This window comes from Leptopilina heterotoma, unplaced genomic scaffold (genome assembly GCF_015476425.1).
Source record: "Leptopilina heterotoma isolate Lh14 unplaced genomic scaffold, ASM1547642v1 Lhet_206, whole genome shotgun sequence".
In the NCBI taxonomy this organism is placed as follows: Eukaryota; Metazoa; Arthropoda; class Insecta; order Hymenoptera; family Figitidae; genus Leptopilina; species Leptopilina heterotoma.
Window position 1 is genome coordinate 1,717,642 of NW_025110922.1, and position 22,556 is coordinate 1,740,197.

The 22,556-nt window shown below is 24.0% G+C and overlaps 2 protein-coding genes across 2 annotated transcripts in view; one reads left to right on the forward strand and one right to left on the reverse strand.

The window, feature by feature from the left end:
• LOC122501172 (vacuolar protein sorting-associated protein 13B) overlaps window positions 1-17,114 on the forward strand; it is a 30,762-nt gene extending 13,648 nt beyond the window's left edge. Inside the window, exons 31-51 of the mRNA XM_043610464.1 lie at window positions 353-979; window positions 1,071-1,166; window positions 3,271-4,540; window positions 6,582-6,664; window positions 6,741-6,919; window positions 7,085-7,289; window positions 7,445-7,609; window positions 7,698-7,859; window positions 8,168-8,367; window positions 8,611-8,758; window positions 8,845-8,995; window positions 9,110-9,289; window positions 9,588-9,745; window positions 9,879-10,010; window positions 10,222-10,753; window positions 10,946-11,350; window positions 11,462-11,638; window positions 14,362-14,532; window positions 14,787-14,980; window positions 15,069-15,416; window positions 16,828-17,114. Of these exons, the coding sequence (XP_043466399.1) occupies window positions 353-979; window positions 1,071-1,166; window positions 3,271-4,540; window positions 6,582-6,664; window positions 6,741-6,919; window positions 7,085-7,289; window positions 7,445-7,609; window positions 7,698-7,859; window positions 8,168-8,367; window positions 8,611-8,758; window positions 8,845-8,995; window positions 9,110-9,289; window positions 9,588-9,745; window positions 9,879-10,010; window positions 10,222-10,753; window positions 10,946-11,350; window positions 11,462-11,638; window positions 14,362-14,532; window positions 14,787-14,980; window positions 15,069-15,416; window positions 16,828-17,058 (5,814 nt within the window). The 3' untranslated portion in view covers window positions 17,059-17,114. The remainder of the gene's footprint in view (window positions 1-352; window positions 980-1,070; window positions 1,167-3,270; window positions 4,541-6,581; window positions 6,665-6,740; window positions 6,920-7,084; window positions 7,290-7,444; window positions 7,610-7,697; window positions 7,860-8,167; window positions 8,368-8,610; window positions 8,759-8,844; window positions 8,996-9,109; window positions 9,290-9,587; window positions 9,746-9,878; window positions 10,011-10,221; window positions 10,754-10,945; window positions 11,351-11,461; window positions 11,639-14,361; window positions 14,533-14,786; window positions 14,981-15,068; window positions 15,417-16,827) is intronic.
• Window positions 17,115-17,435: 321 nt separating this feature from the next.
• LOC122501174 (H/ACA ribonucleoprotein complex subunit 2-like protein) lies at window positions 17,436-18,744 on the reverse strand. Its single transcript, XM_043610467.1, has 3 exons — window positions 18,465-18,744; window positions 17,913-17,985; window positions 17,436-17,773 (listed from the first exon to the last, which is right to left on the reverse strand). The coding sequence occupies exons 1-3, from the start codon at window positions 18,619-18,621 to the stop codon at window positions 17,542-17,544; spliced, it is 462 nt and encodes a 153-aa protein (XP_043466402.1). The 5' UTR covers window positions 18,622-18,744; the 3' UTR covers window positions 17,436-17,541.
• Between the last annotated feature and the right edge of the window lie 3,812 nt (window positions 18,745-22,556).

Below are 22,556 nucleotides of genomic sequence, written 5' to 3' on the forward strand. Positions count from 1 at the left end.
AAATTGAAACGATGAAAAGTTTTGTTAAATTTTATTATTTAAATAAAGTATATTTTTGAAAGAGTTTAATTTAATTCCCTTTTAAAAATTGTTTTTAAATGTAGTCGTATTTTTGAAGAATTATATTTCCTAAAATAATATTTTGTAAAAAATAATAAATTTTCATTGTATTTCAAAAAGAAAGTTTTTCTAGCTAAGAATGGGATGTAAAATTTTACTCTCGCTAGTTTATGTATTATTATATTATTTATTATTTTAATTTTATTCATTTCTTTGTATTATTATTTTCTCATAAAGAAAGGATTGGATTTTTATTTCTTATTAATTATTATTATTGTTAATTATTTTCTAGGTAAAGGCGTGTTTCGTCGAGAATGAAAGTATCACAAAATTATCCACAAAGTCTTCTAGCGATCTGACCAACATTCACCAGGAATCATCTCCTCGTTCAATAAAATACACAATACCCGATTTCAATCTCATCACAAAACAAATAGTATTTTCCTTCACATCAGAATCAGGAGCGGAAATAATAATTAGTCTAGCTTCATTGGCTGGAAGTGTATTAAATGTCATCAGACCCGAGAGAATTTATGGAAATGTGACATTAGATTCGTTTGTGATATCGGGCTCGTTTCGTGATAATATGAAAGTTTTCTTAAATCCCTGGTGCTGTAATGTGACCATATGCTTACTCTGGGAATCGTGGCAGGATGTAAATTCATTTCCACAAATACAAATACAAGCTGACAGCGATAGTATTCATTTGAATTGTGGTCCACAGCATTTGCAAATAATTAAGACTGTTTTATTTGATTTGCAAGAATTTTTCAGTCGCAACACTCGTCAGTCTTCGGACAATAAAACACAGCCGAAACAATCATCGACAATTACAGAGCAGCATTATAAGGATGATTTAAAATCGGGCGTCTTTCAGTTTGTCGATGGGACTGCTGATGATCTTCCATTACCCTATCAGGTAATTTACTTTTTATTTATCAACTATTTATTGGCATTGCGATAATTTATAATAAATTTGTATATTTTGAATTTTTGGGAATTTTTTTTAGGTCGTATTCTTTACATTTCCGCAACAAGCGATGGCTTGGAGGTATCCGCATCCTAGAGCTCTTACGAGGATTCATGTTTCTCCGGTTCCCTTTGAGGTAATTATTCAAAATTTTTTGTTATCACATTATAACTTGGTTTATAAATTATTACTATTTTTATTGATGATTATGAGATGTCATTTCAATTAATTTCGAACATTTTAATGAAATTCTTCGCAAGAATTCAATTATTATCATAAATAATAAAACTCTTCTTAGGAATTCAATTATTTTCAATACAATCTCAACAAAATTTCTTGATGAAATTAAATTATTTTTTAAAATTTTAATAAAAGTTCTTGATGGAATTCAATTATTTTTTTAAATTTTAATAAAATTTCTTAAAAGAAATCAATTACTTTAAAAAATTTTGATAAAATTCTTCAGAAGATTTCAATTATTTTCAATGCAATTTTAACTAAATTGCCCGGAAGAAATTTAATTTTCTTTGAAACAATTAAATTATTTTTAAAAAGTTTAATAAAATTCTTTTGAAGGGATTCAATTATTTTTATAAAAAATAACATTTTTTGGTGGGATTTAATTATTTTCAATTCAGTTTCAATAAAATTCTTAGATGAAATTCAATTATATTTTTAAAATTTTAATAAAATTTTTTTGAAAGAATTTCCTTATTTTCATAAATTTTGGTAAAATTCTTAAAAAAATTTCAATTATTTTCATTAGAATTTTAATCAAATTTATCCGAAATAATTGAATTATTTTCAAAGATTTTAGTAAAATTCTTCGCAAGGATTCAATTTTTTTAATAAATAATAAAACATTTCTCAAAAATTCATTTATTTTCAATAGAATTTACCTTTTGAATTTATTTTATTTTTTTTAAATACATTATTTAAAATTTTTTCTTAAATTCGTCGAAAAAATTAAATTATTTATTATACGAATTTTAACTGAATTCCTTAAAAGAATTTTAATTCTTTTTCGAAACAGTTTAATTATTTTCAAACATTTTAATAAAATTCTTGTCAAGAATTAAATTATTTTCAATACAATTTCAATAAAATTTTTGGATGGAATTCAATTATTTATAAAAATTTTTGTAAAATTATTTGAATGAAAATTCCATTATTTAAAAAAATTTATTTTAAATTCTTCGAAAGAATTCAATTGTTTTTAACACAATTAAAACTAAATTTCTCAAAAGAATTAAAATTTTCTTCTGATCAATAAAATTATTTTCAAAAATGTTAATAATTAATTCTTTACAAGAATTCCATTATTTTGATAAATAATAAAATTTTTCGCAGGAATTCAATTATTTTCAATATAATTTTAATAAATTATTTTCATAAAGTTTTGATAAAATTCTTTAGAAAAATTAAATTAGATTTTTTCAGTACAATTTTAATTAAATTACTCGTAAGAATTAAACATTTTTTCTAAAAAATTGTAGATATTTGTATTTTTAGAAATTTTATAAGTTTTTTACATTTTTATTTAATTATTTTTGTAAATTATTAAAGTGCTTTACAGTATTTCAATTATTTTCTGTACACTTTTTATAGAATTCTTTCCAGAAATTATATTATTTAAAAATTGTTAATAAAATTCTTCGCAAGGTTTGAATTATTTTCATAAATAATAAATTTCTTCGCAGGAATTAAATTATTTTCAGTACAATTTTTAAAAAACTTCTCGAAAGAAAAAAAAAGTTGCAAGAAATTCTTAGTAATATTCAATTACTTAAATTCAAAATTTTCAATTGGAATTATTAAAAAAAATATATTATTTTCAAATATTCAAAGAAATTCTTTAAAAAAATTCAATTATTTTCAATAATTTTAATAAATCTCTTCGCAAAAATTCAATTATTTTCATAAATAATGTATTGAAATTTCTAGATTTTTCTTGCACAAATACTGTTAGAAAATTGATTCTCTAAACCAGAATTAGTAAAAATTTGAACTAATTAGAACAAAAGACATAGAATCATAGAATTATGATTTTTAATTCAAAATAATTTTTATTATTAATTTTTGTTATTATTTAATCTTCAATTATTAGAATTTCATTCATTTGTTAAATTCATAACATTTGAAAAGAAAAATTTATCAATTTTTATTGATAAATTTTTATTTTTAAATTTCAAGAAAAAAACAAAAGCCACTAATTATTATTATTTTGTTTGAACATTCAGGCGTGGAGTGAGGACGACACAGAAGATCGAATCCACTGTGTGATTGAATATTGGAGCGATAGCCAAGGTGCTTATAAAAAATACGTAGAATTCTACTTGTCGGAGACGGATAGCTATCGTTTGGATTTGCCCGACAAAACGCCAGCTCGTGCAGTTGCCAGCGTTTGGAGAATTGTTTTGGGAGCATCGAATCCAACTCTTTCGAAAACTCTAGTACCAACTCGAGCATTGATTGCCTGCCTACGAATTGATTCCTATTTTAATTCTCTCATCATTCCAAACATTCAAGCCGCACTCAATGTCAGTTCGATTAATCTTGCTCTGTACAATTACATTTCTCCGAATGCTTACGAAAATCTTCCACCACCACTCACCGAATACACACTCAACGGAATGATTCCCGAAATGCAATGCTTCATGTGCGTCGAGCACAAGGAAGCTGTTTTCATCTTCAACAAATGGCTCGACGGTTCCGCTCTCATTGACATTAGTGGAATTCTCCGCGTTCATATTTTGGATTACGGACTTTTGATACTTCAAGAAGTTATTGACAATATGTACGAAAAATTACAAATATCAATCAGTGAGAAAACGGATGTTTCGATGACTTGTAGTCCATTTTCTCTGAAGTTGAGTCCAGCGATAAGTCACACTTTGGCAGTGTCTGCGAATTTATGGTCGATTGCCCTCGACGATGAAACTAAACCTGCGATTATTATAACAAGATTTATAATTGCTAACGATTGTAATATTCCGATTCGTTTTGGTCAGAATGGTACGGACGATAATATTTTATTGAAGAGTAGAGAGTGTTATTTTTATTCGTGGAGGCACGCTAATAATCAATCGTTGAGAATATCGCTGGAGGATAATGCTTGGATTTGGAGTAAACCATTTGCTGTCAGTAGAGATGGAGTGCAGAATGTTGATTTTGGAAATTCTTCGGATATTTTGATTACAATCACTGTGTCCTCGATTTCGGCGACACAAAAATTAGTCACATTCTCGGGACAATTTATTATTTCGAATCAATTGACGGATAATTTTCAAATGAAATTGGTTAAATATGAATTACAATCGAAGGAGAAATCAGGACAATTTCAGGATTTGTATTTTGTGCCAGGAAGAAGTCAACCCTCGTCGATTGTCCTGGGCGATAATTCAAATATGACAATGCGTTTGAGATTTTCGAGTATTCCAAATCTTTCGTGGACTGGTGACATTCCATTGCAGCCGAATACAAAGTGGGGTCAACCTTGGCTTGTTAAAGGTAAATTTTTGTTAAAATAAAATAAATAAGACTTGGAAATATATATATTATTTTTGCAGGCTTTGCACTCATCATAAAATCTACTATTTACTACTTTTTTACGATTTGCTACTATTTGGATACTTTTTGACACTAAAAGTTACTTTTTTCTTTCTTTGAGAATTTGCAGTGCTTTAAATCCGCTAATAGTTTAAAGTAGAAAAAAATATTTTCAAACATTTTAATAAAATTCTTTGAAACGATTCAATTATTTTCAAAAATTCTCAGTGAATTTTTTACGAGATTTCAATTATTATCACAAATAATGAAATTCTTCGTTGAAATTCAATTATTCTTGTTATCTTTATATTTTAATAAAACTTCACAAAAGAATTCAATTATTTAAAAAATATTTAATAAAATCTTTCGCAAAAATTCAATTATTCTCATAAATAAAATTTCAACAGGAATTCAATTATTCAAAAAATATTTAATAAAATCTTTCGCAAAAATTCAATTATTCTCATAAATAAAATTTCTACAGGGAATTCAATTAAAAATACAATTCTGAAGAAAATTATTCGAAAGAAATTAATTATCTACTTTTTAAATAAAATAAAATAAATAATTTAATTAAATTCTTCAAAGAAAATTAATTATATTAAAAAACTTTGATAAAATTTGTTTACAACAATTTAATTATTTTCAATACAATTTTTATTAAATTCCTCAAAAAAAATTAATTATTATCAAAAATTCTTCCCAGGATTTCAATTATTTTTAATACTATTTTAATTAAATTTTTCGAAATAATTCAATTATTTTTTTAAATTTTAATAAAATTCTTCAAAACAATTCAATTATTTCCAATCTCTTCTATTTTAATAAAAATTCTCGAAGTAATTCAATTATTTAAAAAAAATTTTATATAATTCTGCAACACAAAATCAATTATTTTTCATAATTTTTACAAAATTTGTTTAGAATTAAATTATTTTTAATAGAATTGCAATTAAATTCCTTCGAAAATTCAATTGTTTTCAAAATTTTAACTTAAAAAATTCGTGAAAAAAATTCAATTATATTTTCAAAAATAAAATTTTTCACATGAATTCAATTATTTAAAAAATTTTAATAAAATTCCTTGCAAAATTCAATTATCTTCACAGATAATGAAATTTTTTGCAGGGTTTCAATTATTTTCCATATAATTTCGAAAATTTTTAATGATAGAATTCAATTATTGTCAAAAATTTTTTAGAAATTATTAAATTTTAAATTATTTTAAACTTGGAATCTTTGAACAATTTTATTTTTGTAAAACTAATAATATTTAAATATTTATTTCCAAAAGAATATTATTCAGTATTTACTTGAAAAATCATTAAAATTTTGAATAAATTTATTTAAATATTCTCAAAAAAAATTATTGAATTTTGGAATTACAGTTGTAATTTTTAGAAAAAGTTAAATTTCAAAAAGGTATTTAATTGAAATTATTTAAAATTTTAATTTCTATGAAAAAATAAATATGTGTAATTATTTAAATATTTATTTAATAAGAAATTATTGAAATTTAAAATATTTTAATTTGGAAGTTATGAAAAAAATAAGTCTTTTAAAAAATTGTAATTAAAATTTTTTAAAGATAGTTCAATTCTCGTAAAAATTTAAGATACTTGTCCAATTAATTGGAAATTTTGTCAAATTTAATTAAAATAAATTTTATATCTTAAAGAATTTTATTTTTTTACTCTTTTAAAAATTATTTCAAATCAGAAAAAGTCAGGGAAATACTTAATCAAGTTTTTGTGAAACGACAATCACGAGTTTTTTAGTCGTCAAATTTAAGTTTTTTATATCCACTTTTTTACTACTTTCTTTAGTCTTAAAGCTACATTTTGCTACTATTTTCAATTAATTATTATCGAGTGGGAAGTATTTTTTTGTACATTTTATTCTTGTATTTTATTTAAATGTGTACACTGTACATGGTATTACCATCATTTAGTTAATATTTAGTTCAAATTAATTGTTTTATTCGAATTATATTTGTCCTCAGTGCCTTTGCAAGAAAGGGGTCAATTTATCAGTATTTGGGTACGAATAGTAAAAGAAGAAGATCGAGGAAAGTCTAAAATTCTCGTAAGTGTTAAAACTGATAATTTTTCTCATATCTCAACAGATTTTATTAAAATAAATAAATAATTTTTTCACACAGGCTGTGCTGAGTCCTTTGTACATGATCCGTTCGTATTTACCAGTTCCTGCCAAAGTTCAAATCGAAACTCCTTCTTTAAAAGGATTAATTCACACGACTGTAATGGGTCGAGGAGAAAAACAACAATTGTACTGTCCTGGTACTTTTGAACATTTTCATCAACTCACGTTTCAATTGGAGTGAGTCTTGTAAAAAATCATTTTATTTTTCCAGTTATCTCTATAGGGGTAAAAAATTTCTAAAATTTCTCTTCTGCAAAAAGCAGTTTTACAGTCTAAAACTCTAAACCATCGATTTACAATATTTTAGTCTTGATTTTTAAATAAATAATTTTTTGTTTGCAGAAGTGGAGTATCGGCATCGAATCCCTATGTTCCGTTGTCTTACAGTTCGGTGGACCAAAGAGTATTTTTTAAGAGACCTGAGAAAGAAAATATACAGGAAATTCTAAAGGCATTAGAATCGTCGAAAAACGAATTGCAATGGCCTTTTCAAACTGACGAAATTTTCGAATGGATCGCTGCCGAACAACCTCAGACTCATGTTCAAGTAAAACTTTTACCGAATTAACTAAATTTAATACCTATTTTTCAATTTATTTTATTTTAATTATTTATTTATTTTTTTTACTTAGTTTTTTTTATTTATTTTATTTATTATTTTATTGTTATTTATTTATGCTTGAATTTTTTTTGTATTTTTAGGTAAAATACCAAGATGCTGGATTGGTCTCGAGTACATTGCTTTTGGAATTGCAACCTTGGTGTTTTCTTTTAAATTCTTCTGGATGTCACATTTCCCTAGTGGCCGAGGATATAGAACTTTGTTCTGTACCGCATTTCGGAATTGTAGCTCCTCCTAAATTGGAGGTAAAAAAAATTCCTTTTTAACTCTATATTTAAAAATTTATATATATTTTTTTAGCTATATCAACATTGATTTATTTTTTTTATTTAGGGTACTTTTAATTTGGGCGTTGCAATTGGAGACACATATTATACATCCTCCGCTCTTCAACTATCCCGACCTGATTGGAGTCAAAGTTTCTATATGCCCAAAATTGGCGGATTAATTCCACTCGAAGGGAATATGAAAACTCACGTTGATTGCGGATCTAGTGTAAGACTTCGTGATATTTAATTGAATGTTTTAAATCAATTTTGAATTAATATAACAAATTTAATTTAATATTCAATTTAATTTAATTTAGCAGTTTACTTTTTTTAATTCACTATTTTACTTTTTTAATTTAATATTTTACTGTTTTAATTTAATGTTTTACTTTTTTAATTTAATATTTTCCTTTTTTAATTTTCCCTTCTACTTTTTCTAATTTAATATTTTACATATTTAATTTTCCCTTCTACTTTTTTTTTAATTTAATATATTTAAATAAATTTGTATTTATTTTTTAATAATATTTTCAGGTTTGCATTTTAAACATCAAGAGTGCAATGCTGGAGGAAATGCGATTTGTGCGAATTTGTAGCAGTTTCGTTATTGGCAATATGACGAGTCAAGAACTATGTGTAGCTACTTTGGCCGTTTCGGAAGATTTGACTGATTTTCAACTGCCGGATGATCTTACACCTTTCAGTATAAATATCTTACCAACGGAAGATCAAAAGTAAGTGTATTAACAAAAAAAAAAAGTATTTATCCGTTTCTTTAAAATCCTATTAGACTAAATATAAAGGCTTATTGTAATTTAATTTAAAAAATAATTTACTATTAAAATACTATTAATAATAATTCTATTAAAATACTACTTTTAAAATATTAATAATAAATTATATTAATTAACAATAAAAATACTATAGTATTAATCGATTTTATAATAATTGTTTTAAGAAAAATTTTAATTTTACAGACAAGCAGTTTCAATAACACAATGGCATTCGATCGATTCATCAAATTTTGATTCAGTTGCTTTGTACGTATCGTTTAGCTTAGGACATCAATGGTCTTGTCCCGTGAGAGTTGATCAAAGTATTAATCGAAAAAGTATTGCGGTTCCGGTAAGTAATCTTATGTTGATTAAGAAAAGAATGATTGTTTTCTAATATTTGATTAATAATACTAATTTAATGACTTTTATTCGAAGAATGATTATTCAACTGTACCTGTTGTCGTCACAACACAAGAAGATAAAGGCACAATGTACATTTTAATTCATCCTGATGAACATCCTCAGCTGATGATAGATAATTCCTGTTTCTTCAAAATTTTCATTGGAGAAGCTAATGAAACTACAGGTAACAGTAATCTATTGAAAAAGCTAAAAAGATAGAAAGAAGATAAAATACTTTTTATTTCGATATATTTATTCAATCCAAATTAATTTGCAAAGGTATATATTTTTTTTGCAGATGGTATTGTGCAGGATACCCAACATTTTTCATGGATGTGTAAAATTGAAAGTGGTACTCTTTGTCACTATACAGTACCGACAGTTGCCAGTAGAATGCCAGATTCTTCTCCGACAAATGTTAGTTCAATTTTGGTGTTCTCCACACCTCCCACTGAGGACGATGATTTTCGCGAAAAAGGTAATCGTAAACTTTTTATATTTAATTATTTTTATTATTTATTGTCATTTTTTTATTTTATTATTATTTTTATTATTTATTAACATTTTTTATTTGACTATTATTTTTATTATTTATTATTATTTTTTATTTGACTATATTATTTTTATTATTCATTTACTTTTTATATTGTCAGAATTTTACGAGTGGTTATACTATCAGGCTGCTCATTTATTTTAATATTTTTCAATATATTTAATAGTATTATTATTTCTCAATGAGAAATAAATTTATTAATCTTCATTTTGAAAATTTTCAGATAACAAAACTTTAAGATGGTCTCGAGGTATAGTTTTGTCACCGTCAATTAATGGAACATCGGAGCAATTTGTCCGACTTCCGTATTATGGAGATGTTAAAGTGATCATGCAAACTCGATGTTATACAACTTATTTACATATTGGTCCGATTTCACAAGTGAGAATAATCTTTGAATATTTATCGTCTGTTTTAGAAACTTTCATATTTGTCGTTTTATAATTAAATAACAAAAAATCTAGAAGGAAATTTCGTTTCTATATTAAATAACAAAAAAATTTTGAACCTTCAGGTGGAAGTATCGGCTCGAGATATCAGAAGTAAATTATGCAAGACAACTAATTATAAATTACAAGAAACGGAAGTAATTTACAATCGGATGCTGTCGATACGAGAAGAAGAAAAGGACTTGGATAACGTTCAAGTACAAATTTTACTTATTTTCTTTCTGAAAAATTTGATTTAATTTGCACCGTTTAATAGATTTACTTTAATACTTTAATTTTTTTAATTGAATTTTAAACATTTTAACTGAGTTTTAAAAGTTTTAATTGAATTTTAAACATTTTAACTGAGTTTTAAAAATTTTAATTGAATTTTAAAAATGTTAAATTTGAATTAATTTCTTTTTATAGAATTCGGAAAGTTCCACTTCAGTGACAAGTTTTTTCTCGGCCGAAGACGATAATTTGGGTTTATCTTTGAAGAATCCAAAGGAAATGAATGTGAATTTAAAACCAATTGTGAAAAATCGTCCGAGTTATGATAATTTAAAATCTCTTGAGAAATCAAATGAGAGTAGTAAACCAAATGGTTTTGCAATAATTCATTTTCAAGGAATCACTTTAATCGTGATGCATGATATCAATGAAAATGGACAAAGAACAGAAGTCGCTAGTTTATCACTGAACGATACAATTCTCTCTATTGATTCAAGAGACAATCTCATGGACGCGAATATTTACATTGGTGATTTGCAATTTGACAATCAAATATTTGAGCAGGGTGGCTACGATTTTCCCGTCGTATTAATAAGTCAAAAAACTCCAACGAAAAAGGAGAAAACTTTTTACTTCAGCAATTGTCTAAAGAGCAATTTACAGCATATTACCGAGGGTTCCTTAGTGACAATTATTTTAAATTTTGAATTCGATGGAGGAAAGAGGGGTAAGTTTGGGGAAAAAAATTCTTTTTTAGAATTTTGTTTAGAATTCTTCTGTTTAGAATTTTTCTGTTTGGAATTTTTCTGTTCGGAATTTTTTTATTTGGAATTTTTCTGTTTGAAATTTTTCTCTCTAGAAAACTAGACATTTTCTTAGTCTTTTTTGAATTTTTCTTTAATTGGATTAATTTTTCCAGCTTGTAAAGAATTTCGAGCGAAATTGGCGCCGATCAGTGCTTACATCGAGGACACTTATGTTAGTCAATTATTGGATTATGCGGCAGCATTGATGCCGCCTTGTTTCATTAATTCCGATGGAGGGAAGAAAATTCACGAATTAACTGGAGCATCTAATGTGTACATACCAGATTATATAATGATTGATGCGAAAATCTTAAGTTCGCCATTGAGATTGCAAACTTTTACTATTGAGCCTTTGTCGATTTTATTAAGTGTACATACGTCGGTGCATCTTTACGTTGCACTCGATCACTCGCCCTTGTATTTTAACGTGTTCGAAAAGAAGAATTTCTTAACAACGCCCTACAGACTTGGAAATGCGCTCACTATGCACTATTTATCCGGAGCTATATTTGGAGCTGGTAAAGAGAAAAATTTACTTTAAATTTATCTTTTTCATTCCAACTTTAAATTAGTTACTTAAATTTAAATTAATTAGTTTCATTTTAATTTTGGTAAATAATATTTTTCAGGATGGGTTGTTGGCTCTTTGGAGATTCTCGGATCGCCAGGTGGATTAGCACAAGCTTTAGGTTCTGGTCTTAAGGATTTTATTGCATTGCCTTTTCAAGGATTATTACAAGGACCTTGGGGTTTTATTGTCGGCATAACGCATGGATCTGCTAGTCTTATGAGGCATATTACAGCAGGTGGGTTTTTTACCTTAAAGATGAATACAAATAATCTATATTATTATTAATAATCGTAGTATTTCGGTAATCTGTTCGCAGTTTGAAATTAGTAAGTTGTTGTTTGCTTTCTCGTTTCCTAACTTTTTTAATAATTTTTCTTTTTAAATGTTTAAAATATTAAAATTAATGTACTGAAAATCATTGAATTCTTGTAAAGTATTTATAAAAAAATTTGAAAAGAATTCAATTAATTTCAAGAATTTTATCAACATTTTTTTCAATAATTGAATTCTTTTCAGAAAATGTTATTGAAATTGTATTGAAAATAATTTAATTCCTGGCAAATTAAATTATTTTCAATAATTGTAATAAAATTCTTTGCAATAAGTAAATTTATAAATAATAATAAAAATCTTCGTAAAAAATTCAATTATTTTTATATAAATAATAAAATTCTTATCAGGATTTCACTTATTTTCAATACAATGTTAATTGATTTCTTCGGAAAATTTCAATTATTTCTAAAAATCTTGTAAAAATTCTCCGAGAAAATTTAATTATTTTCAAAAATTATTGAATTTTTCACAGGAGTTCAATTATTTAAAAAACTTTTAATAAAATTAAATTCAAGAATTCAATTATTTTCATAATAAATAATGAAATTACCGCTGGAATTTAATTATTTTAAACACAATTTTAATTGAATTCCAGGGAAAATTAAATTATTTTTAAACATTTTTTTTTACATTCTTCGAAAGAATTCAATAATATCAATAAATAGTAAATTTTTGACATGAATTCAATTATTTTAAATATAATTTTAATAAAATTCTTTTTAAAAATTCAATTATTTGTACACGGAGAGAGAATATATATTGAATTTTGTAAAAGTATTTTACAAATTGGGGAAAAAGTGCAACAAAGCGAAATTTTGATATAGAAAATACTAAACTTTAAAAAAAGTTTTGTGAAATTTATTAAATTTATATTAGAATTTAATTAAAATTCTTTATATTTGATATAATTATACTAAATGTCACATAAGTTTTTTTTAAAGTTTAGTATTTTTTATATCAAAATTTCGCTTTGTCGCACTTTTTCCCCAATTTGAAAATATTTTTACAAAATTTAATATATATTCTCTCTCCGTGTAGAAATAATAAATTTTTTTGCAGGGATTCAAATATTTTAAAAAGTTTTAATAAAATTCTATTCAAGAATTCAATTATTTTCAGAAACAATTAAATTGTTGATGTACTGCAAATCATTAAATTCTTGTAAAATATTTATAAAAAATTTAAATAATTAAATTCATTTCAAGAATTTTATCAACCTTTTTTCAATAATTGAATTCTATTGAGAAAAAGGTAATTAAAATTGTATTAAAAATAATTTAATTCTTGGAAAGATTTTTATTAAAATTCTTTAAAATAATTGAATTGCTTTTAAGAATTTAATTCAATATTCTTGAAAATATTGTAGTTTTTTTAAAAATAATTTTTACTGAAAATTTTGAATATATTTGCATTTTTAGAAAAATTTCTTTTAATTTTCTTAAATAATGGTGTTTATTACTAATATTGTAATGAACGATTTTCCTATTTAATTATATTAAAATTATTCATAGAAAATTAAGTTCTTTTAAAAAATTTTATTAGAGTTTTTGTAAATAATTACATTTTTTTGAAAGAATTTCATTAAATTTCGTAAAAATAATGAAATTTTTTAAAGTAATCTTAATTTTGAAAATTTTAAAAATAATTAAAATTTACAAAGAATTTTATTAAAAACTATTGAGAATAATTGAATCTTTTCCTAGAAATTTAATTAAAATTGTGTTGAAAATAATTGAATTTCTCAGAAGAACTTTATCATTTACAAAAATAATTAAATTCTCGACAAGAATTTTACTATTTATAAAAATAATTGAATTGTTTCGAAGAATTTGATCAGAATTGGTGAAAATAATTGAATTCCGAAAAATTTTATTATTTATGAAAATAATTGAATTCCTTTGAACAATTTTATTATTTGTGAAAATATTTTCATTCCTGCAAAGAATTTTCTCATTTATGAAAATAATTGAATTCCTTTGAAGAATTTTATGATTTATGAAAATATTTTCTTTCCTGTGAAGAATTTTCTTATTTATGAAAATAATTGAATTCTTGCGGAGGATTTTACAATTCATAAAAATAATTGAATTGTTTCGAAGAATTTTATCTGAATGTTTGAAATTAATTGAATTTTTTGAAGGAATTTTATTAAAAATTTTAAAAAGAATTATTTTTTTAAAAAGAATTTCATCAAAATTGTTGAAAATAATTGAATTTATATTAAAATTCTTGAAAAAAATTGATTTTAATTAATATTTTTTAAAAATAATTCTATTCTTTCGAGAAATTTTATTAAAATTGTAGTGAAAATAATTGAATTGCTCTAAAGAATTTTATTATCCATGAGAATAATGAAATTCTTGCGACAAATTTTATTAAAATTTTTGAATAATAATAAACAAGAATATTTGATATTATGTACTTAATGAGTGAATTCTTAAAATTTTAAATTTGTAATCATTTAAAAATTGACGTTTATTCTTGAAAATATAAAATTTTTTAACTTACAAAATAATAATAAATGGAGTACGGCGTTCCGCGCGTATAATTTGCTAGTTTTATAATAATTGTCGAGAAAATATTTTAAATTTCTTGATAAAATATTAATTTTTTCTTTGTTTGCAGGAACCGTGAATTCGGTTACTAAATTAGCATCGAGTGTTGCTCGTAATTTGGATCGATTGACACTGGACGAAGAACATCTTCAACGACAGGAAGAAGCGAGGAGAGTGAGACCGCAGGGAATGGCTCAAGGACTTTATCAGGGTCTCACTGGATTTGGAATGAGTCTTCTCGGTAAGAGAGGAAGATCTGATAAAACTAAAAATAACAAAATAAATTAAATGCCAAAAATTTAATTTTATGATTATTTTTAGTAGAGTTTTAAAAAAGTACATTTGAAACTTTTGGTCTAATTTTTGTTAATTGTTCTCAATTATTAAATTGCCAAAACATTTAATTTTATGATTATTTTTAGTAGAATTTTAAAAAAGTACATTTGAAACCTTTGGTTTAATTTTTCCTAATTATTCTCAATTGTTAAATTACAGCCGCTGTTGCGGGTCTAGCGCATCATCCACTTCAACAAGTTTGGTCCGGAGAATCAACTACAATGGGTCTTGTCACTGGAGTTGGTTTAGGACTTGTCGGAGTGGTCACGAAACCTTTGAGTGGAGCTGCTGAATTAGTTGCTAGAACCGGACAAGGTCTTTTGCAGGGTGCTGGATGGAATTCGTTGCCATCGGTAAATGAAATAAAAAATAATTTTGGTTTATTTTTATTAAATTAAAATTATTTAAAATCCAAATTAAAAATGAAATGAATCTTTTCAGCCTCGACAAAGACCAATTGTGCAATATTCAACACCTGGTTGCAATGCAGCGTCTCTGCGTTACGTTTGGCGATTGATGCCTCTCTTGGCAAAGAGTGGAGACAGTATTCTGCATGTGGCGAGTGCAGATCACGTTGTTCACCAGGGCAGCAATCGTGCTGTGATATTAGTCCTCACAAGACAAGCACTATTACTGGTAAATGTCGACGAAGACAGTGTCGAAAAGATATTTTCCCTAAAAGAACTAATTGGTGCTGATCACCCGTCCGACTCGACGATGCTGCGTTTATTCTGTCCATCGCCTGTTACACATCCAGCGAGAAATATTTCTCCAATGGAACACACTGAGGTATGTACAGTAAAAGAAAATAAAATTCGAAAATGAATTTTATTGTCAAAATAATCTATATTAATAATCGTTGTATTTCGGTAATCTGTTCGAAGCTTGAAGTTAGTTGCTTGCTTTTTTGTTTCCTAACAGATTAATAATTTTTCTTTTCAATTATTTTCAATTTTAAAATTAATGTATTAAAAATCATTGAATTCTTGCAAAGAATTTTATCAAAAAATTTGAGAAATAATTGAATTCCTTCGCAGAATTTTATTATTTATGAAAATAATTTGAAGAATTTCTTTGATTTTTTTAAAAATAATTTTAATTGAAAATTTTTGAGCTCTTCAAAAACTCTTTACTTATTTAATAGTCTTCACCCTTTGGTTAAAAATTTAAAATTATTAAAAATTATCAAAAATTCGGAAAACCGAATTTTTTGAAATTCATCATTTTTTCTTCTCTTTTATGGCATTTAGCTTCAATATTTTTGGGATCTTCAAAAACACTTTACTTATTGAATAGTCTTCATCCTTTGGTAAAAAATCTAAAATTATCAAAAATTCGAAAAACCGAATTTCTTAAAATTCAACATTTTTTGTTCTGTTTCATGGCAGTTAGCTTCATTATTTTTGGGCTCTTCAAAAATACTTTACTTATTTCATAGTCTTCACCCTTTGGTAAAAAATTTAAAATTATTAAAAATTTGAAAAATCGAATTTTTTAAAATACAACATTAGGGTTCCTACAGAAATCCGAATTTAAAATTCCATTCCTTTTCCATGATTTCCAGGTCAAATTTTTAGGAAATTCCAGTAGAATTTTAAATTTAATTTCCACGTCGTATAATATATATTATATATTGAAATTTCGAATTGAATATCTATTGAAGAGAAAAAATGGATAACAGGAAAAATTTAGAAATTTTAAAAAATTCCAGGTCTTTTCCATGATTTCCAGAAGCCTTTTAAAAATCCCATACCATTTCCATGATTTCCAGATTCTGTAGGAAGCCTGAATTTTCTTATTTATGAAAATAATTGAATTTCTTGACAAGAATTTGTTTCAAATTTTTGATAATAATTGGAATCCTCCGAAGAAATCAATTATTTATGAAAATAATTGAATTCTTGACAAGAATTTTTTTCAAATTTTTTAAAATAATTGAAATCCTAAGAAGAATTTTATTAATAATGAAAATAATTGAAATCTTGCAAAGATTTTTATTAAAATTTTAGAAAATAATTGAATTCTTTTGGAAAATTTTATAATGAATTAAGAAAAAAATTTTAACGTTTTAATGCTATTAGGTATATAATTATTTTTGACTGTGATATTGAAATACATAGAATATTATAAATAAGAATTCTGAAATTAAAAATACTGACGAATTGATGTACATAAATTATAATTTTAATGTTCAAAATAGATGAATCAAGAAATGAGAGCAAGGGTTGCTGAATTTTTACGAACGAGCAGTACGGGTATCGCTAGTTTATCAACGAATAGCGACGCACAATCAGATACGCACGAAACAATATTACCGCCACCGGAAAGTAGCCTAACGTTTTATGTTAGTCCCGATTCACGCAATTATTTGCTAACAGTATTTAATGTTGCAAAGAAACAAAGCCAAGGCAGTGGTTTTAATGTTTTGTAAAATGTTATATTTATGGAGTGATATAAATTATATTTGATAAAATTTTTAAAAAACCAGACTTTCAACACTACCTTTCATTTAATCCTTTTACCTTTGGCTTTATTAAAAAGAAAATTATATTAAAAGATTAATATTTACAAAACTTTTTAAATTAACACATGGAAATAGTACGAAAAAAAGTAATTCTTTCAATTATAAAAAGTTTTCTATTCAATTTACGATTTGTAACAATAGTTTATTTTTTATTTACAAAAGTATAAAATTCTCAAAAAAATAATGAATTAAAATTGATAAAAACAGAAAGAGAGTAAATGTTGAAAATACGCAAAATAAATGCAATTATTTTTACCATTTTATATAAGAAAAATTGAAAGGAATTTTATTAGAAATATTTTGTATTTTTTATAAAATGTAAGTTATTTTGTACATTAAAAATAAATGTAAATTTAGTGGATAACGATATGTAAATAAATTCTATATAAACTAAAGTGGTGTAGAAAGTGTTACCATCGCACTTTTAATTTCGTCGTAAAGCTCTTGATAATCTGGATGTTCTTTGATAAGAACCATTAGACTGCCTCTCTTGACTCCCATTGCTGAGCCAATATCAGTCCTCGATGGCGTATAACAATAGGGGATATTTTTATCTTCACAAACCACTGGTAAATGACACATTATTTCTATTGGGAAAACATCGCCTGCGAATACCACAATCCTGAAAAAATAGAATTTATGAAAATAATTAAATAACAATTTAATTGGGTAAAATAATAATGATTCTATCACTCGGTTTTCAAAAAAAAATATATTATAATATCGGTGTAATATAAATTAATAATATTGAAATTATTTACCCTGTCTCTCCTTTTCGAATGCATTTCTGTACGTCCTTGAGTCCGTTTCGAACAAAAGTTTTATGCTTTGATGCTGAAACAATTTACAAAATTTATTAACAATAATATATTTATATTACAGAAACAAAAGTACAATTCTCTAAACTATGTTAAAATTTGTTTTTAGTACAATTCGCTAAAAGAATAATTAAGATATAAACGTTTTGATTAAAAGAAATAGTTGTTTGTTTACACAGATAACATAACCTAAGAATATTTTTGCATTAATAAAGCTTTTATATTTACGTTTTACGCATGAACTTTAAAGCAACAAATAAACATGAATAAAATAAAGTCGTAAAAAAGTGGAAAATTGATTAAAATTGCAAATTATAATTGAAATTACTCGGAATTCTCGGAATGTTGAATTCAAGAATGAATTTTAAAAAATTTCTAGGTTATGTAGATCTTTGTCGGTGTTTAAATTCCTCAAGTATGAAACTTAAACTACAGATTAAATTTCTGCCCTTATAATAAAATACTAATATTTTTAAAATTAATATGAATTAATACCTTTTTTAATACATTTGTAGATCTTTTTCGTTAACTTTTTTGGAGCCATAGGCTGAGAAATGGCATTAACAAAGCCAAGCTTGTCCTCATAATTCATTTCCTTCACCTCCGTTGTATCCATATCTTCAACATCTTTTCCAGATTGATCTAAATCCATTTTTTTATAGTGGAAAAGTATACTTCTCAGTAATAAATTGTTTATAAGTAAAATAACTTTAAGAAAGCAACAATGCTTCGTACACGTGCACTAGCAGACAAGACAACTGAAAACAGGAAGTGACGCATATTCACAAATCTGCCGAAAGGTGGCGCTATTTAAGGTACGAATTTTATAAGTATTTAAATTTTGTAGCAATTTGCATTATTTTTAATTAAAAATTTAATAGAGTATAGCAGTAAGAATATTTAAAATTTGATTCACAGTTGAAAATTTACATCTTTGACAGTTTTTTCAAAGTAGTAAATAAACGCGCTACTTAATAATATTAATAAAACGTATTGACTTCTTATAAACAATTTTTATAGTTTTTAGTATAAAATTGCTTTTCTATTCCCCCGAAATAATATAATAACTAATTTTATAAAAATTAATTACAATTTTTAAATTTAAATTTTTTTATGGGGTGAGAGATTTACCTACGAAAGATAAGTCGATAAGTTACCAGCCGCGAGTAGAAAACTGTTTGACCATTTGAAAATAGAAATTTTAAATATTTTTTGATCCTAAAATGTAATTCAAATTTTCATAAATAATTTTCTATCCTTAGATTACAAAGAAAAGTGTTAATATAATATAATCTTAATTACATGATAATTATATTTAACTTTATACATTTTGCGCATTAAATATATGCAACTTCCTTCCATAGATGGCGAAAGTTATCCATCACAAGAATTCAATAAAAAATATAAAATCTAACCACTTTTAATCTTCTGGCCAATTAACAAAATTAACAGTTTTAAAAAATTAATTAATTAATTAATTAATTAATTCATATATTATTATTATGAAAATGACAAATTTTTTTTATTTCCAAATACAAATTTTTGAATAATTTTATAATCAGAATTTAAAAAATTCATTTATTAAGTAATAATAATTAATTATAATTGTTTATAACTTCGAAAATTTCAATTTCTTTGCAAGAATTCAATTATTTTCATAAATAATAATATTCTTCGAAAGAATTCAATTATTTTTGTAAATAGTAAAAATTTTTGCAAAAATTCAATTATTTTCAACAAAATTTTAATAAATTATCTCGAGAGAATTCAATTATTTCTTTATATAGTAAAATATTTGCAAATTTTCATTATTTTCAATAAAATTTCACGAAAAAATTCAATTTTTTTTCTAAAATTCGTTTTAAAAGTTTCCAAAAGAATTCAATTATTTTCTAAAATTTTTATAAATCCTTTAAAATAATTCAATTATTGTAAATAATAATTATTATACAATTATTGTAATAAAATAAATTTCACGAAAGAATTCAATTTTTTTACTTAATTTGCTATAAAAGTTTGCAAATAAATTCAATTATTTTCTAAAATTTTAATAAATCATTCGAAACAATTCAATTACTTTTATAAATAGTAAAATTCTTTGCAGAAATTCATAATTGTTTTCAACAAAAATTTAATAAAATTTAATTATTTTCCAACATTTTTATAAATATCCTTCAAAACAATTCAATGATTTCTGTAAATAGTAAAATCTTTGGAAAAATTAATTATTTTCAATAAAATTTCACGAAAGAATTCAATTATTTTCTAAAATTATAATAACTCCTTTGAATGAATTCAATTATTTTTATAAATAGCTAGTAAAATTCTTTAAAAAAATTCAATTATTTTGAAAGAATACTGTAACTGTACTATTTTCAAAAAACTCAAAAAAAATTTTCAAAAGAATTAATTTAATTATTTGCAAAAACTTTAATAAAAAGGTTTAAAAAGTTTACCTTTCTATCGTCAAAAAATTTGTCATAAAATTTTTCAAATGAATTCAATTATTTTGTAAAATTTTTAAAATATAATATAAAATATTTCATGAAAGAATTCAATTATTTTTAAAAAATTTAATATACCTTTCACAATTCAAATATTTTTTTAAATATAGTAAAATCTTCGCAAAAATTCAATTTTTTTTTAATTCGTTATAAAATTTTTCAAAAGAATTAAATTATTTTCTTAAATTTTTAAAAATCCTTTAAAACAATTCAATTATTTTCCAAAATTTTAATAAATCCTTGGAAACAATAAATTCAATTATTTTATAAAATTTTTAAAAATCCCTTCGAAACAATTCAATTATTTTTAATAAAATTTCAGAAAAGAATTCAATTATTTTCTAAAAATTTTAAAAATCCTTTAAAACAATTCAATTATTTTTAATACAATTTTTAAAATATATGTTATGAAAGAATACAATTTTTAAAAAATATATAAAATTCTAAAAAGAATTGAATTGTTTACACGAATTTTATTAAAATTTTTCAAAATATTTTCTATTCTTTGAAAGAATTTAATTATTTTCTACAAATTTTAATAAAATTCAATAATTTAATTGTTTAATTTCAATTATTAAGAAACACGATTATTATAAGAACGTGAAATAAATTGTTCATGAAATTCAATTACTTTCAAAATTTTCAATTCAAATTATTAAAAAAACTCCAATATTTTTAACGAAAATTCAAAGAAACTCTTCAAAAGAATAATTTAATTAGAATTTTTTAAAATTTCAATAAAATCCTTCGCGAGAATTCAATTATTCTCAAAATTTTTGATAAAATTCATTACAAGAATTCAATGATTTCCAAAATACATTAATTTAAAAAAAAAATTCAAAAGAAAAATGCTCCTCTTACTTAATTTATTTCCTTCAACAATAAACAAAAAAAAAAATTGTCAAAACAATTGAATGTTGATAAAAGAAAAAAAAAATGTCACGAAATAATAATAGTTTGTAAATACTTTTTAATGATGAAATGTCGCAAAATTCAAGAGCCTGAAACATTTTTATTGTTCCGCAGTCTTCTAAGAAGCAATTACACTATTTGAATTGGTTGTCAATTTTATAAGTGAGATTTTAACGAGAAATAACCAAGAAATGTAATATCCAACATCGCTAATACAACTTTTTCTTCTTTTCCATCTTTTTTCTATAATATAAAAATACTTTAATAAGTCGATCGTTTCTAGAAATAACGGATACATAAACTTTTAATATCATCATAAAATTTAAACGGTCGCATCGAGCGTTAAAAACTATTTGCCATGAATCATCAAACACGTATTTAATACTAAGTTGTATATTAAAATTCTTAACAATTTATTGCTCATAAAAACAATTTTTTTCTAATTAATAAATTATCTAATACCTGGAATGTAAATAAAAAATTTTTTCATTCAACTTTTACTCTTTAAAAATGAGTATATATTTAAATAAAAAAAAATATCCTGTAAACATTTTTTATTTTCTACACAAAAAGTAAAAATAGAAAAAATATTAATAAAAAAATAAGAGAAAAAAATAAAGAAAATTTAAAGGAACGTTTCTCATTTTAAATCAGAAACTAACAAATATGTCTGCGAATGTGTTCGTTTTATTTTTCTACAATTTTAATAAAATTCAATTTAATAAAAGAAAAACATGAATTCAAATTTTAATGGTAAAAGAAAAAAAATGATTTCAATTTGATAACGAAAAAAAAAATTGCTAATCAGTTTGAATTGAGAAATAAAAGTTACATTAACGAATACAAAGTTGAGAATCTATTTAAATGAGAAATTAAAGTGACTAAAAAAGTCTTAACAATTTTAATGATTCGAGGCTTTTAATGTAACAAATTATCGCTTCAATAAATAAATATGGGAGGAAAAAAAAAGATTTTCTCGAGATATAGTTTGAAAGCGGTAAAACGATTAATCAATAATTTCTCGAACTTAACATGTTCTGTTACATCAACATGAGGTTAAACATTGCGATTGCAGAAAACTTGTTTTTCCTTAAGTATACGCGCGCACTACTTGATTGGGGAGTAATAAGAGTCATTTAATATTTTTATCATACCACTTACCGTTAATTGA